Below are 14,506 nucleotides of genomic sequence, written 5' to 3' on the forward strand. Positions count from 1 at the left end.
GGTTTCTCCCCAGCAGCTGTGGGATCTCGGTTGCATGGGGCCTGCCAGCACTGAAGCAGCGGTGTGCTCGGGCCCCAAATGTGCCAATGCCGCTGTCTGCGTAACAGTCCGCCCAACCTACCTGGGATGGCAGTGCAGGCTGTGCAGGAGCAGGGCTGTGGGTAGGAGCCATGGGGAAGGGGGCAATGTGTGTGGGAATAAGGTAGTCACCGCCTTCCTCATGAAGGGCCAGAGCAGGGAGGCATGTACGTATTAAAAATGCAAAAAAAACAAAAAAGGTTTATTTATGTCAATAGTTTAAAATGCCTTGCACTATTACTAAATATCGGTTATCGGATAGACATCGTCCACCATGGCTGGTTAATTATCAACTATTGGTATTGGCTAAGAAAATCTTTATTGGTGCACCCCTAGTTTCAATAACTCCGCAGTTCTGTAACTGCAGTGAAAAACAGTATAACCGTTCACCCAGTGTAAATTAAGATTAACAAGAAGAAATATTTTTCATATTTTGGAGTGCCTGTAAAATGAGATGTAGCTCTCACCGCTACACATCTCTACTTGGACTTTGGAGGAAAGTACAACTTTCTAGTCAGCATGGAAGCAAAACAAGGAATCTGTTTCTTGCCTATTGCACTATGGTCTTTGCACATATCTACTTTGCGATGAGATACTTTCCTGTTAACCAGAGTGAGAAGTTCCGTGAACTCCAAGGACGAACCATAATGTCGTACCATCTCACATAAGTCTTGAATGTACCAGGAACCATTTATAGTTTCACGATGAGAATAGTAACCTATTACAGAACAAACACACAGGACCGCACTTACATTTAATAAGACTAAAAATGTCAAACCAACACCACATTCAGGATTCAGGACTCATTATTCATGACTTTTCTTATAGACTATATGAATATATTTCAAATATACACCTCTGCCTGTCTTATGTGCTGTTGGGTACTTAAGTCTTAGAGATGAAAACAGCAACTTGGAAAATCTGCATATTAAAAAAAATTCAGCTCTGAAATTATTAGTCAGTGGTATTCTATTTCTGTCAAGAGTGATTTCAGTGGTGTTCCAATAAGACTATTGTATTATTCATTCTTTATGCTTTTTAAATAATGATTGAAAAGTTTAGTTGAGTGGAACTCTGATCCTACAGCAGAAAGCTTTTTAAGTTTACTTGTTACTGAATTACAGGAGAGCAGACAGAACTGGGACAATAATGCATTATCACTAAGAGCATCCAGACAAATGTGTGGAAGCTTTACAAAAAAATAAAAAATCACATGAGTCCAGAAATGCTAAAGAACATTTGCTGAGGTAGCTCAGTGGCCAGAATAAAACTGGAATATTTTATAATACAAACTAATTTTCAAATGGACATATTTAATATATTTTGCCGCTGCCTGACAGGTACAGTGCCAACAATGCAGATGTGGAAAGTGAGCTCTACTGGCTGCAGGATTGAAGAAACTCTGGAAAGTTACTACATTCAGTAAAGTGGCACTGATACAGGTGTAAGACACCCACAACAACTGAATTCTAGAAGTTTAAATGCAAAGTAATGCTTTACCTTCAGCAACAGAGTAGCACATTAGAAAGTCTGCACCAGCAGGTAATGTATAGACACCAGCTGCATCTACTTCAGTTATGTTGCTGTCTGGCTCTTCTAACGCATAGTCCACTGCATCCTGTGCATAAACTGCCTCATCATGTTTATCTCCACGACATGCCTAATAGTGAGGAAAAAGTTAGGTCTTAACATCTGCAAAGTATATCTAAGCTATTGCAAAACAACTCAAAAGTAGTCTCTCTTATTTCCCAAAGTGGTTCTTGCTCACAACCATGAATAAAGGAAGAATGACCTTTATTCTATTTTGTACATACCAGAGACTTTCATTGTTAAGACAGGCTGGTTAGTTGTCAGCAGTGTCAACTGAGTATCAAAACACAGTGGACACCACACTTGGTTAGTCTCAAAGTGTTACTAAGAGAAATGTAGTGTGTTTTCATGGGAGTTTTTGATGGGTAAGGAGCAGATTGAATGAACATGCGCACCCCCGTGGGAAAAGTCAGCAAAAGATGCTGGTACTGTCAGTGAAGCAGAAGGGCCTAAGTAAAAGGGCAAGAGGAGGAAACTCTCTCAGGCAGGCTGGCAATCTATGGCCCACAGGCCAGAACCAGCCTGTGGAGCCAAAACAAAATTTCATCACTGAAGTCTACACTATTTCAACAGAAGGTGGAACACCACGGTATTGATGCTTTTGAGCTGTAAGTGAATTCTTACCCTAAAATCAATTACACAGTTTCTTTTAAGTGTCTAGTTTGCTTTATGGGTGTCTATAATGGCAAAACCTTCTATTTGGATCATCCAGTTGAGGAACCAGGTTTCACCCATGCTTCCTGGCCTTTCCTTTACTCTATAAAATCCAAAATGGAGCTTATCTTTAAGATGAAATAACAGGCAGTTTGCTTCAGGGAGAGCCTCTGTGCCTGAAGGAGGTTTCACACCTAGAAAAGGAAAGTTTTTTAAATGGTTCTACCATGGGAATGGCAACTTTGAGCTGAAGCCAGGACTGCTGCAATCACAGTCTCCTGGCAGGTCCTATCCACTGCCACTTATTTAAAGTTACATTTACCAATTCCAACCCCATTTTAGTGCAACATGAGGTTGCAGGTTTCTTGTGCTAAGAGGCCAGAAGCCGATGTACTACAGGGCTCAAATTCATTGTTTTATGCAACAAAGATTTAAACAAAGATTAGAGCGGAACAAACTCCACTCATATAACAAACAAGCCTGGGAGGGAACCATGTAGGCATGCGGATAAAGTTAATGGACTTTTCCCATTCAGTCCTTGCCCTTCTTAAACCTGGCGGAAGATAGCAACAAGCAAGCAGAAACAAGGCGGAGGCCACCTGCACCTCCAAAAACGGATGGTAATGTCTTCTTTGCTGCTGATTGGTCATTTATGTTGCCTGGTCTTTATTTGAGCAGATTTTAATGTGCCATGACTTTAAATTCTTTCATAAATTAGCGAAGCCTATTCCAGGATATACAGTTGTCACCTTTTACATAGAAGAAAATGCAAAAAGAACTGGCTTCTGTACCATAGTAAGAATGGTGCAAGAACAGGTATGATTCAAGAAGAGGTATCTTACCTGAATTATAAATATCTTAGGTTTTCCTACTAGGCTTGGGCATTTGTCTCCTCGGAACATGTTTGTCATCATCTGAATTTTAATTTTAGCATCATAGGCATACACTTGATCATCTTCACCGTGGCTTAGGAACACGCACACAAAGCAGTCTGCATCACTGTGGTCATCCACTGACACTGAAAGAGAGAAGCAGTATTTAGAAAGTGTATGAATTTATTATGTTTATGAAACCCAACAGAAAGGGGTTTCAAGCATCCAAAGCAGCAAGCAGAAGCACTGACCTACCTTTTGTTATCTCTTTTTCAGGGATTTAAGTAGGGCAGAAAGTATCTCACCACCTAGGATCTAGTCTTTAGTACTAATGTTTGTCAGTCACAGAGACATCTTGGTTATTTCAATATGTTTATGCAAGGAAGAAGAAGCTCCAATTAGTACAAAAGAATATATAATACGACTTCTTCACAGAAAGCCAGCATTGTAGGTTAAGGTGAACTTTAACAATGATGGAGGAAATCAAACCTAGAATATCTCCTGCAGCTAGAAAGAGACGTATACAGTTCCCTACCTTCAAAAATGTGCTGCAACACTTCTTCTGCTTTTAGGTCATCAAAGCATTTGACTTCAAATCCAAGGTTTGTCATACTGTCATTAAATACAGCAGCATTAGTAAACATCCTTCACAAATTATACTAAAAATGCCACTCGATTTTTACTCCCTTTGGAATTTTTTTTGTGAAAACAGATTTTTCTTTTTTATGTAACAGCATCTTAATGCTATAGCCTAAAGTGCCTTAAAAAGGTGTAGAGCTATAAGAAATGCCATTTACAAAATGAGAATGTGCTTATGCAATAGAAATTTTCATAAGGAGAAACAGAAAATGCATAGTCGAGCTACCCCTACAAGGACATGTGTTAACATCTCACACCAAACAAAACATTTTGCTACCAAAACATTTAACTTGGATATTTTCTCCTTTTCATATAACCAAAAACCAAGAGGGCTCAATTTGAGATGTGGCTCCCCACCTCCTTCCCTCCCATGAGGCTAATAAAACATGAATTGCCAAAGGGTAAACTTCAAATCATGCCCTGAGAGAAGTAGAGAATTCTGGGAATATGGCATTTGCACTGCAGATAGCACTCGGGGGCGGGGGGGTGCACTCACTTGCCCTGTGAACTCTGTGCCAAACCCAAACCCGTGTAACTGTCTACTTTTAAGATCTCAGATCAATACTAGCTTAGCCTGTGCTGTTCCTAGGGTGGCCCTCACAGAGGACGTGCTGGTTTTCTGCTACTCTGTCCTCTAGTGATACAAAACCCAACACCTTTATGCCCTCTATTTTTCTGTTTTCAAGAGAAAAATAGAGGACATAAAGGCATTCAGTTTTGTATCAATAGAGGACAAAGGATAACCGGACTGTCCTCTATGATGGCCACCCTTGCTGTTCACCTTTTGACAGCATGCTCTATTTAAATCAGAGATGGACAAAATGGTGTATCTACCCAGCAGTCAAACTCCATTTCCCAGCAGCCCCTGCCCACGTTGCTGAGGCTGGTTTCCATGGAGACCCCAGCAGTGAAGGGCCACAGTTTCCATGGAGACAGGCCCCAGCAGCGCTGGCAGGGCATGGAGCTGGGCAGGGAGCTGTTCCACAGCCAGGGCTTTCATCGCTGCTATAACTCCCACAAGATCCCAGCCCCGGAGCAGCTCCCTGCCCAGCTGCATGCCCTGTCAGTGCTGCTGGGGCTGGTCTCCACAGAAACCTAGGCCCGCTGTCACGGGGCTGCTGCTGCGGTCTCCATGGAAACCAGCCACAGTGACATGGACAGGGGTTGTTGGGAAACAAAGTGTGCCATAGGCCTGATCTGGCCTGTGGCCTGGACTTTGCCTGTCCCTAATTTAAATGCACAGCTACTGGACTGGAAGAAGGTTTTGTGCTTACTTTTAAGTTTGGGTAAGACAATGCTCATGGACACATTAGCACTGTGATACTAGCAACCTTGGAAACCACTAATTCCCTTGTATTTTTGAGGCTTCAAATGATCAGCTTTAAGGCTACTGTTGGAAGCTTTGAAAATGAAGGCCTATAGTCAGTTTTATGATTGCTAGCAGAAGCCCTTGACAGGTGCTTTTCCTTCATGGCTTCTGGCCCATGTAATAAGGAGTTAGTTATAAAGTAGACAGTTATAGTTAGTAGCATTTAATTAACTGGTGTGCAATTAACCTAACAGGTACTCAGTGGAACTGAAAGATACTATGCACTTAAACAGTTTATGTATTTAACACAGAGATAACCCTTTTTTATTATAATGTAAGCAATAGGCAACAAATTGGGACTGGCATTTTTATGTGGCTAAGCTATTTATGCATTTATCGGCTTTAAGTAAGTGCAGTGCATTGCTTGTTCCTACTGGATAAAATAGAGTTTGTCTGTGTGCTCACTGCAGATGGGCTAGAGGGTTTGCTATCACTTCTTTTGAGGCACACGACATTCTTGCTACTATATTCGATAATGCTGTCAGTGACTTTAGAGCATGTGTACCTTCCAGTCTGGATTATCACTTAATGTCACAAAACTTTGGAAAAGTATCTACAGGATGTGAAAAAATATATATAATCAGATTGCTACGCTGAACCGCAAACAATGCCCCTGCTATAGGAGCTTGTTACCACCGCATCCTTGTTTCTGGTTTACACTTACTGTGGTTCTCTAAGAAAAGCAGGAATGTGTAAGGCTAACTTATTTCTTAAGTCTCTGACCATAAGCTGCAGAGTTATTACTATCTCCTATTCAGAGCTGTGCTGCTGAGATAAGACACGTTGCAGCCATCTTGGCTAGAATGTACTGAAGAACTGCTGCCAAGCAATATTATGCCTGCCCTTAGGTCTCTCTCGCAGTCTGTGATTTCACAGTCAAGTTGCTTTATCTTTCCAGATTAAGTACTGATAATGCAGGTTTTAATTTTTCCCCTTAAGATACTGCTATTATTTTTCTAATTGGGCTAAACTATAAAATAAAAATGAAAATGAGACCTCCATGTCAAGTCCTCCCCTCCCTACTTATGGCTCCCTATACCTCAGCCTGTTGGAGGATCTGATCCTAATCCCATGGTTTCAATAGAAGTTCTGCCTATACCTTCAATGGAAGCAGGCCCTTAACCCTCTTAATCATACGCTATCTTGGACACGAACCTTTATATGGCAACTCTATCTACAAAATAATTTATTCTAGATGTGCTGATATAACCTGGCCTGCCGTATCATTTCAAATTTAGATTCTCTTATTTAATTTCTCATTTTAAATAAAATCTCTTTTTTACAGCAATCAAATACCTTACCTGCGCTTCAGATTTTCTCTGTCTGCAAATGTCCCACGTCTATCTGGCAGCATTAAATGCCAGTTGAAACGTTCGTGATTGAAGACCAAAGCAACACCTCTTCTCTTGTGGTTCATTTTGTATTGTGCTGCTGGATCTAACTGTTGCCTGTTGTTACAAAGAATATTCATTTGCTTATGTATGGTCAGAGGTCAAGACTTTAAAAAATAATTAATGATTTGAGGTACTTAATTAAAAATCCATTTTAGTAGCTAGATTTTCAAAAAGGAAGCCTTTGGTGGTTTTTTAGAAACCAGGTCCCTATAAAACAACAGAAGTTAAGCAGTCAAAAAAAATCACTTGTCACTTTTGACAATCTTGGGAACGTCAAATAAGTCACTTGAAAGCTCATGAAAGAGCTGGCTGTTGCTGATAAAAGCCAATACATTCATAGTGTGTTTTGTTTGGACCTTTTGTTTGGACCGTTCAGAATCTTTCTGACAGAAGTCTAACTCAGTTTAGTAACCAAGCACTCAGTATAATAAATAAAATCCACTTTATTCTTTTAGTCAGGCTTATTTTAACTCAGTACTGCTTGGATACATTTAGGTTTCTTAAAATTCCAGAGGCCATTTATCATTCTTTTCCAAAAAAAGTTACTGAAATCTAAGTAAATTCCAGCCTAGTGAAAACACAGTGTTGTTAGTTATAGGTCAGCAATAGTCAGCATCATTATGCTCAGTACTCAGAAAAAAGATCAGGAAAACGAGCATGTCCCTCCTTTTTTTTTTTTCTTCAACCAACAGTTAGGAACTTTGGGCACCTATACATGTGCAGCAAGGTTGCTCCAACACACTTTAATTATGGTGTGTCAGAGCAGACTTGATTGAGTCTGCTGGAGCATAGTACTTACCACGCAGACTCCAGCATTGCATGTCTCAGTGTCCTTATGCTGAAAAATGGCGGCAGGGGCACTTTACCTAAAGCTTGTTCAATGAGTTTTAGTTAAAGTGCCACTGTTGCCATTTTTCAGTGCAAGGATGCTGACACACAGGACACTCTGCATGCTTGGAGCCACCCTAATTAACGCACCCACACACACACATGCCTCCTGGAGCATGTGTATAAATGCCCCTAGTGACTTTTTATGACCCTAACTTGAGTTCCCTGTGTGCTCTTTGTAAAATCTGTATCTCAAGAAGCTTCACAGTATCTTAGAAAATATAAATAATAATAGAAGCAAAACATAATGTAAAAAAAAAACTACTTTGTGAAGGACTTTCATCAGAAGCTAGTCAAGGAAAATTCTTACAGAAGATCTATGCTTTTCAAATACATGCAATGAACTGCTATCATTAAATGCTAAGAAGAGCACACAGTACTCTGAAAACTGGGACCAAAAGTAAACATACCAGAGATGAAAAAGCATCCCTACCCTGCCAAAAGTAACTACCAGGGATAGAGCTAACTCCAGGGCAGTGCAACCTAACCTTGGCTGCCACAGTTGTCAACTCTTGCTTACCAGCAGTACTGTATGACATGACCTAGTGCTAAGTCATTGCTGCCTGCTTCTTTTTAGCTGCTGCTTCCTACACCGCTACTTCCAAGAGGGAGCAGAAAAAGCCCATCCATGAATTAACTGAGCTCCATTTTATGCAGTCATGTTGTTTGCCTCTACTACTCCAATTGGAAAGCTGTTCCAGTACCTCACTGTCCTCATGGTCAGCAACCCACTTCTAATTTCCAACCTAGTATTCACGGCAGTTCAAACTTGTTTAAACATGTTCCATCATTTTCCTTTTGTTTAAGTTGCTCCTTTGCCCCGATGTATTTATAGACAGCAGTCCCCTCTCACTTTTCTTTTCACTAGGATAAGCAAGTGAAGGTCTCTGTCTCACATTGTAATGCAGGCTCTCCAGTCCCTCAGTCATCCTCCTAATCCTTTTCTGTATCTGTTTCAGTTAATTTTTCTTACCCATGGGCAATCAGAACTGTACACAATATTCCAGATTTGGTCTCACCAATGCTTTGAACAACTTTACTTCATATATACATAAATATTATATATGCGTAGATCTAGTAACCTCTTGGATTAAGCAAATGTATAGAAATATACATATACTACTGGTTCTAGCAATTCAAACAGGGTTGCAATTAAAATATTGTGAGCTGCTCTAAACATAACCAAAGCCACTTGAGTCTTGGAATATGACTCAAAAAACTGAAAGGCAATTATAAGAAGGAAGAAGATAGACTATTTTTTTTGGCCATAACAAACATGACTAGGAGCCATGATCTCAAACTGCAACAGAGGAAATTTAAGTTGGAAATTAGGAACAACTTTTTAGCTACAAGTGTAGTCAAGCATTGGAACAGGCTACCTCAAGAAGTTGTGGAATCTCCATCCCTGGAAATTTTCATGGTTGGACAGACACTTGCCTGGGCTAGTTTAGCCAGGTATGATCCTACTTTGAACAGAGGCCTGAGCTAGATGACTTTGTTGGATCTCTTTCAGCTTTGCTTTCCTATTTCTAGTATATTTATATAAATAATTCACAATTTGTTGGTCATCTCTCACGCCTTGGATTGTGGTGACCTCCAATCAAATATCCACTCTATGACTTGAATGTCTGGAAAGCACTTAGCACACAAGAGGGTACAAATACATTGAAACAAATATCATATGATGCATGTTACTCCTTATATGCATTTCTCACAGAATTTGTTCCAGACATCATAGCATATGTCTGTCTGGCACCAGCTATATTTATATATAGTTCCCTTCACTCCTCCATGAAGTTATAATTGGAATTACTATTTCAAATTCAAATAGTCTACTGAAAAATTATGCACTGACATAATTTCAACAGCTGCTCAATTTCCAAAGAACTGGGTTATGAGGAATAGCCCATGATGTCTCCACTATGGTTCTTATAATACAGTGTTTTGCCTTATATTTGTCTCCCCAATCTGTGTTACACCTGATATACAGCAATTGCTTCTTACAAGCTACAGAAAGAGAGTGGTCACCTCTGAAGGCAGAGCAATCTCTGTAACAAAAAGTAAAACCAAAGTGCATGGTTCAATCAGTTCCTACTATGGACCTTCGAAACAAACAGCAAACGACCCTGATCCTCTCTAGCAATGTGGGTTCAGAGGAAAGAGAACTGGAGTTTGCTAGGGCCAGGCTGCCTGGTATGTTCCCATCTCTTCTCCTTTGTCTGCTTTAGTCTATTTTAGATTTAAGTGATTTAGATCAGAGATCAAGTAGTTTTTCCTTGATGTGTATATACGTACAGAGCCTAGCAGAACAAAATCACAAACCCAGCCTCGCCTCTGGACACCTTCACAACAGAGTAATGCTTATGCGCGTTCCAGTGTTACTCAGGTTTGAGACATCTGTTATGTTAGTGTTTGCTTCATGGGTGCTCCACTTGGACTCTTACCACAGACTTAGAAACCCCAACTCATTTAAATAAATGGCTTTTAGTTTCACTTTCCTGCTCGCTAGAAGTCTTTTCTGCAGGACTCTGCCATTACCATCATTAGTCATCCTGCTTAAAACAAAGACCTTTTACCTTTTATCAAGGGAATCTTTTTCTATAATGTTTTTCTCTTCAGCTATAAAAAAGAGAGAAACAAAAGGTTATTGAACTGTATCATGTAAAGGTACATGTAATCAGAAGTATCAAGAGCAAAGTTTCACATTTAAACTTGCCTGTGTATCTATTTGCAAATGCACTTGTAAAGTGAACAAGCAACTTACGCATAAGGCAAATGATGAGGCATACAGTCCTCCAATTTCTGCTGAAATTTATTTGAGTGCATGATCTTACAGGGGTCACTTCTGGAGGCCATTCTTAATTACAGTCCTTATGAACTAGATTTTTAAAATTGGAAAATATACAAAGGCACACACAATTTACATGTGTATAATCTTGATCCCAGCATACAGAAATGATGAACTGTTATCTGTCTGGTTATTATAGCCCCTCAGTGAACTGATCTAGATGTAACTAACAGGTGACATTCAGAAACATGAACACCACTTTCTTTTGCTGAACTGTGCACAATACACAAGTTATTTTAATATACCCAAAGCTCCCACTGAAGTCAGTCAAAGTACTGGCTGCACATGGGAGAGAGGGCTGGACTCATGTGCTAAAGCTGTTAATGATGATTAGGTCCAACTGAGCCCTCTTCCCATCTTATCACACTTGCACATCTCACAATCCTATTTTTCAGCTAGATGCAGTATGAGAGCAGCAACCTGTACTGTACCTTGAAATGTCGGGTGACTATCCACCTGGATCTGCTCTGCAACTAGAAAACACAACATCTCTTACTAAAATTTGAGTCATTTAGCAAAAAAAAAAAATCAGTATCTTTTTATGACATAACAAGACTTTCCCTAATTTATTTTTGTAACAGATCAGCTGAATAGATTTCAGGTACTCAGACATGATGGGTCTATGCTTATTAACTCCACTTGTAGGGATTTTGTACCCTTTCCTTCACTCCCCACCATCCTAATTGCTAACTATTCAGCCAGTTCAGGTCAATAAAGCCTCATCCACATTACTACTTCCCTTCCATTGCTGGAATAGCCTAATGGCAACTCCACTCATGGCAGCACAAGCAGAAGTGTTACTAGAGAACAGGGGTATGTGTTGGTCTAAGGACATAGGCAGACAAGGTTCTTTGGGGAAATCTGGAATATTTTATTAGACCAACTCAAATAGTTGGAAAAAAAATCTTCTCTGCAAGCTTTTGGGTTAATGTCAGGCTGAGGAAGCATCTGCAATTGGTGTGCTCTCTTCCTGCATGGAATGAATAGTAAAGAAGCCAGAGGCTGGTATACATATACTAGAGAACAGGTAAGCTAGCTAGCTAGGTTAAATTAAATGAAATTTTTAAAAAAAAATCAACTTTCACCTGGTCGACATGGGTCATTCCACCATTGAGATCATGATGTACCAAGCATTCTAGACCAGTGATTCTGAACCAGGGTTCTGCAGCACCCTGGGGTGCCTTGAGATCCTTTGAAAGGTTCTGTGGGGTACCATACAATGTTAATACTGTTAGGTGTGCAAACATGATTTACAGGATAAACCAAAAGATTTCAAGTAAGAATCCATAGTGTTGGAGTCATTCTGACCTGGTATGATTTTTATAAGTTCTCTGCAACAAAAGAATCGCTCTATTGTTTTTCCATAGTCAAAAAACAAGTGAAAGCTAAGAACTGGCATTTTCTGGGGGGGGGTCCTGAATCTAATGAGGGGAGTCTGCAGTCTATAAAGGTTGAGAACCACCATTCTAGACCAATGGTAGAAGAACCAAAAGTGCAGACACAGTTTAGCTTAGCAACCATGCTTCATCTGCTACTTCCCTTTCGTAAAGCTAAGCAAAGAAAATGTGTGGGTCTGTGATTCTTCTTTTTTTAATTTCGCCTGTGTTTCTGGAGCTCAGTTGGAAAAGTCTTACTTCACTGCAAAAAAAAAAAGCCTTACAAATATTTAACTTTCAAACTTGCAGCAGCCTGAAAATGTCAAGCGGTGTTTCCTCTTTACTGTCAACCTCTCCAAACAAACATTTAAAAGCATGCCATTTTATAGTGATGGTGGGGGACACTGGACTCATCTCATAATTCACTAGGGAAGCTTAAACACTTTTCAGGAAAGACTACGCTTACCTGTCCTTAATAATCAATACACATGCATCTTCAGCCTGATGAACGGTTTTTAAACCTGAAAGCTTGCTAAGAAAACTTTTTCCAACTATTTAGTTGATCCAATAAAAGATATCAAATTTACCTAAAGAACCTTGTCTGCCTATGTCCTTAGACCAATACGGCTACAACCTACACCCTTGTACACAGTGCTCTGGCATTAACCGTCTTGAAAAAGACTGGAACAAGTCAATATTGGCATTGACAGTGCTGTAAACTAGGCTTAAGTACAAAGCACTGTGGTATTAACAGTCCCATGTTGATTAGCTCCAGTCACTTTCAAGGCTTCTATTAACAGCCCTTTGACATCTGCTTCCCCTTTACATTTTCTAGCCAGTTATATATAGCAGTTAGTTACAAAAGACAGTAAGGCTAAACTATACAATAAATTAAGACTATTAGATGTATTACATACTGATCCAGTATGCCTAAAAGCGGAATAGCGGACTTCTTTTCATTCCAGAGGAGAGGGCAGAGTTAGGCAAGGGACAGACGTTTTTCAAGGGAAGAAGACACAGGTCACAGAAACCATTGCTATTCTAGGTGAACTATGGTAAAATAAGCCTTCCTAGAGGCTTTTTTTTTTTTCTGGGTAGTGTAAGATTACTCACTGGATGTAAACCAAAGCAAACCAAGGAAGATTTTTGGCTTTACCTCTGTAGTTATTATTCAAGTGGTTTCTAGTTAGAAAGCTGTCACATTTGGCTTGTAATTTTTGTTGGGAATCATCCTTCTCTCCCCAATGTATGGAAGCCTCCTGTTGGCCTTAGGTTGTGAAAATTCCAGCTTTATAAAGAAGGGAGTGAGTGAGTCACCCAATCTGCATTGGGATATAAGAGGATCCATCCAGGTACTGAAGTTCCCTTAAGAAGTTTTTGAAAATTCATGTTGTATGTGGGTGTATGCGTATTTTATTACAAAATCTAGAGGTGTCAACGTTCCTTTCATTGATCACCAAAGTGAGCAATCACAATCTAAGTCAGGGGTGGCATGCCTCAAGTGGCATGGATACCCTCTGTGTGGCATGGGGCAGATCAGGGAGGGGACAAGCAGTACAGCAGCAGATAGGGCAGGAAGCAGAAGACAGAGCAGATCGGGCTGGGGACAGAAACAGATTAGGCAGGGGAGGAAAAGGGGAAGGGGATCAGATTAATACTCAGGGAGGAGACAGGGCTAATTTGTGGGACACCTGTCAAACAGTTTGGCCCCCACTGGTCTAAGTGGATGTAACGACTAGCACACAATATTGGTGTATTTACTCATGCCTAAATTGTTTGCTCCTGCTGAAGTTGAGAAATATTTAAAAAAAAAAATGCAATGACTCAGTAAGGATGCCCTGAAGACACCCTAAACTGCCAGCTCTGAGCATGCTGGAATGCTTTTATAATGTGACTGCTTATCAGAGCGAGAGACTGGACTCTGTGTAACCTTGAGCAATAAGAGCAGATAGATCTCCTATGACTTTCATTTAACATACCATATTTTGCATATACAATATTCACTTCACCTCCCCAAAAATCAGCTCCCTAAAACCAGGGTACGTATATTAAGAAAGCTGATCGTCTGCCTGGGATAGAACCATCCTGCTGTGCTTCACAGTCCACAGTGCAGTAGTATTACTATTCAGGCAGCTGAGGAAGTAAATTGACTTAATGGCCCACAGTTCTTCACTCCACGGGTCTTAATATGGAGTCCTCTCTCCTTTCTGATGCTCTTCATGTTTCACTAATCAAGCCAACCTTTCTCAGCGGAATTTTGCTATTTGCTAGCTTCTCCTGTTAGCCTGAACAGGAACATAAGGAGAAAAGGGTGGGTGGGTCAGGTCCTACTCTATGAATCTGTAACTGGAAAAACTTTTCTTCATTCCTTCCAAAAACATGGTGTGTATTTTATTTCAGGGCACACTGTACATAACACAGGGTGTTGCCGTTTTCTACATACATGATACTACTGGGGCATTTTGTACACCTGAAAAACAACACTGCTTGTTAAACAACCTTTCAAATATTAACATTTCTAGAGAGTGGGGATGTTCTGGAGCATCCGTATATATATAAAATGCCATGAATATAGACCTAGACCTCTGCACATCGATAGGTAGAGCCCACAGGAGGTAGCAGAGAGCCTAGCTATCCCGATAGCCCACTACCTGGCTCTGCGCGCCGGCCGTGTCCATGTCTGCGCCTGCCCCGCTCCCCCGTCCCCGCCGCCCTCCGGCTCCCAGGGAGCCGGCTCCATCCGCTGTCCCAGCGGAAGGTGGCAACGGCGGCGGCGCCGACAGCCGATGGACCCGGCC

At 40.6% G+C, this 14,506-nt stretch overlaps 1 protein-coding gene across 2 annotated transcripts in view; it reads right to left on the reverse strand.

The window, feature by feature from the left end:
• Window positions 1-364: 364 nt before the first annotated feature.
• Window positions 365-14,506, reverse strand: part of CASP6 (caspase 6) — a 14,318-nt gene continuing 176 nt past the window's right edge. The window contains exons 2-8 of one of the 2 annotated variants that reach the window (XM_019521961.1): window positions 10,764-10,799; window positions 10,061-10,103; window positions 6,504-6,650; window positions 3,730-3,806; window positions 3,165-3,340; window positions 1,579-1,738; window positions 365-796 (exon numbers count right to left, since the gene is read on the reverse strand). In XM_019521961.1, the coding sequence (XP_019377506.1) occupies window positions 558-796; window positions 1,579-1,738; window positions 3,165-3,340; window positions 3,730-3,806; window positions 6,504-6,650; window positions 10,061-10,103; window positions 10,764-10,799 (878 nt within the window). In that variant the 3' untranslated portion in view covers window positions 365-557. Of the gene's footprint in view, window positions 797-1,578; window positions 1,739-3,164; window positions 3,341-3,729; window positions 3,807-6,503; window positions 6,651-10,060; window positions 10,104-10,763; window positions 10,806-14,506 lie in introns of both variants that reach the window. The other variant, XM_019521960.1, reaches the window with a different exon arrangement.

The sequence above is a fragment of the Gavialis gangeticus genome, unplaced genomic scaffold (genome assembly GCF_001723915.1).
Source record: "Gavialis gangeticus isolate Ggan-Ray unplaced genomic scaffold, GavGan_comp1, whole genome shotgun sequence".
Lineage (NCBI taxonomy): Eukaryota > Metazoa > Chordata > Crocodylia > Gavialidae > Gavialis > Gavialis gangeticus.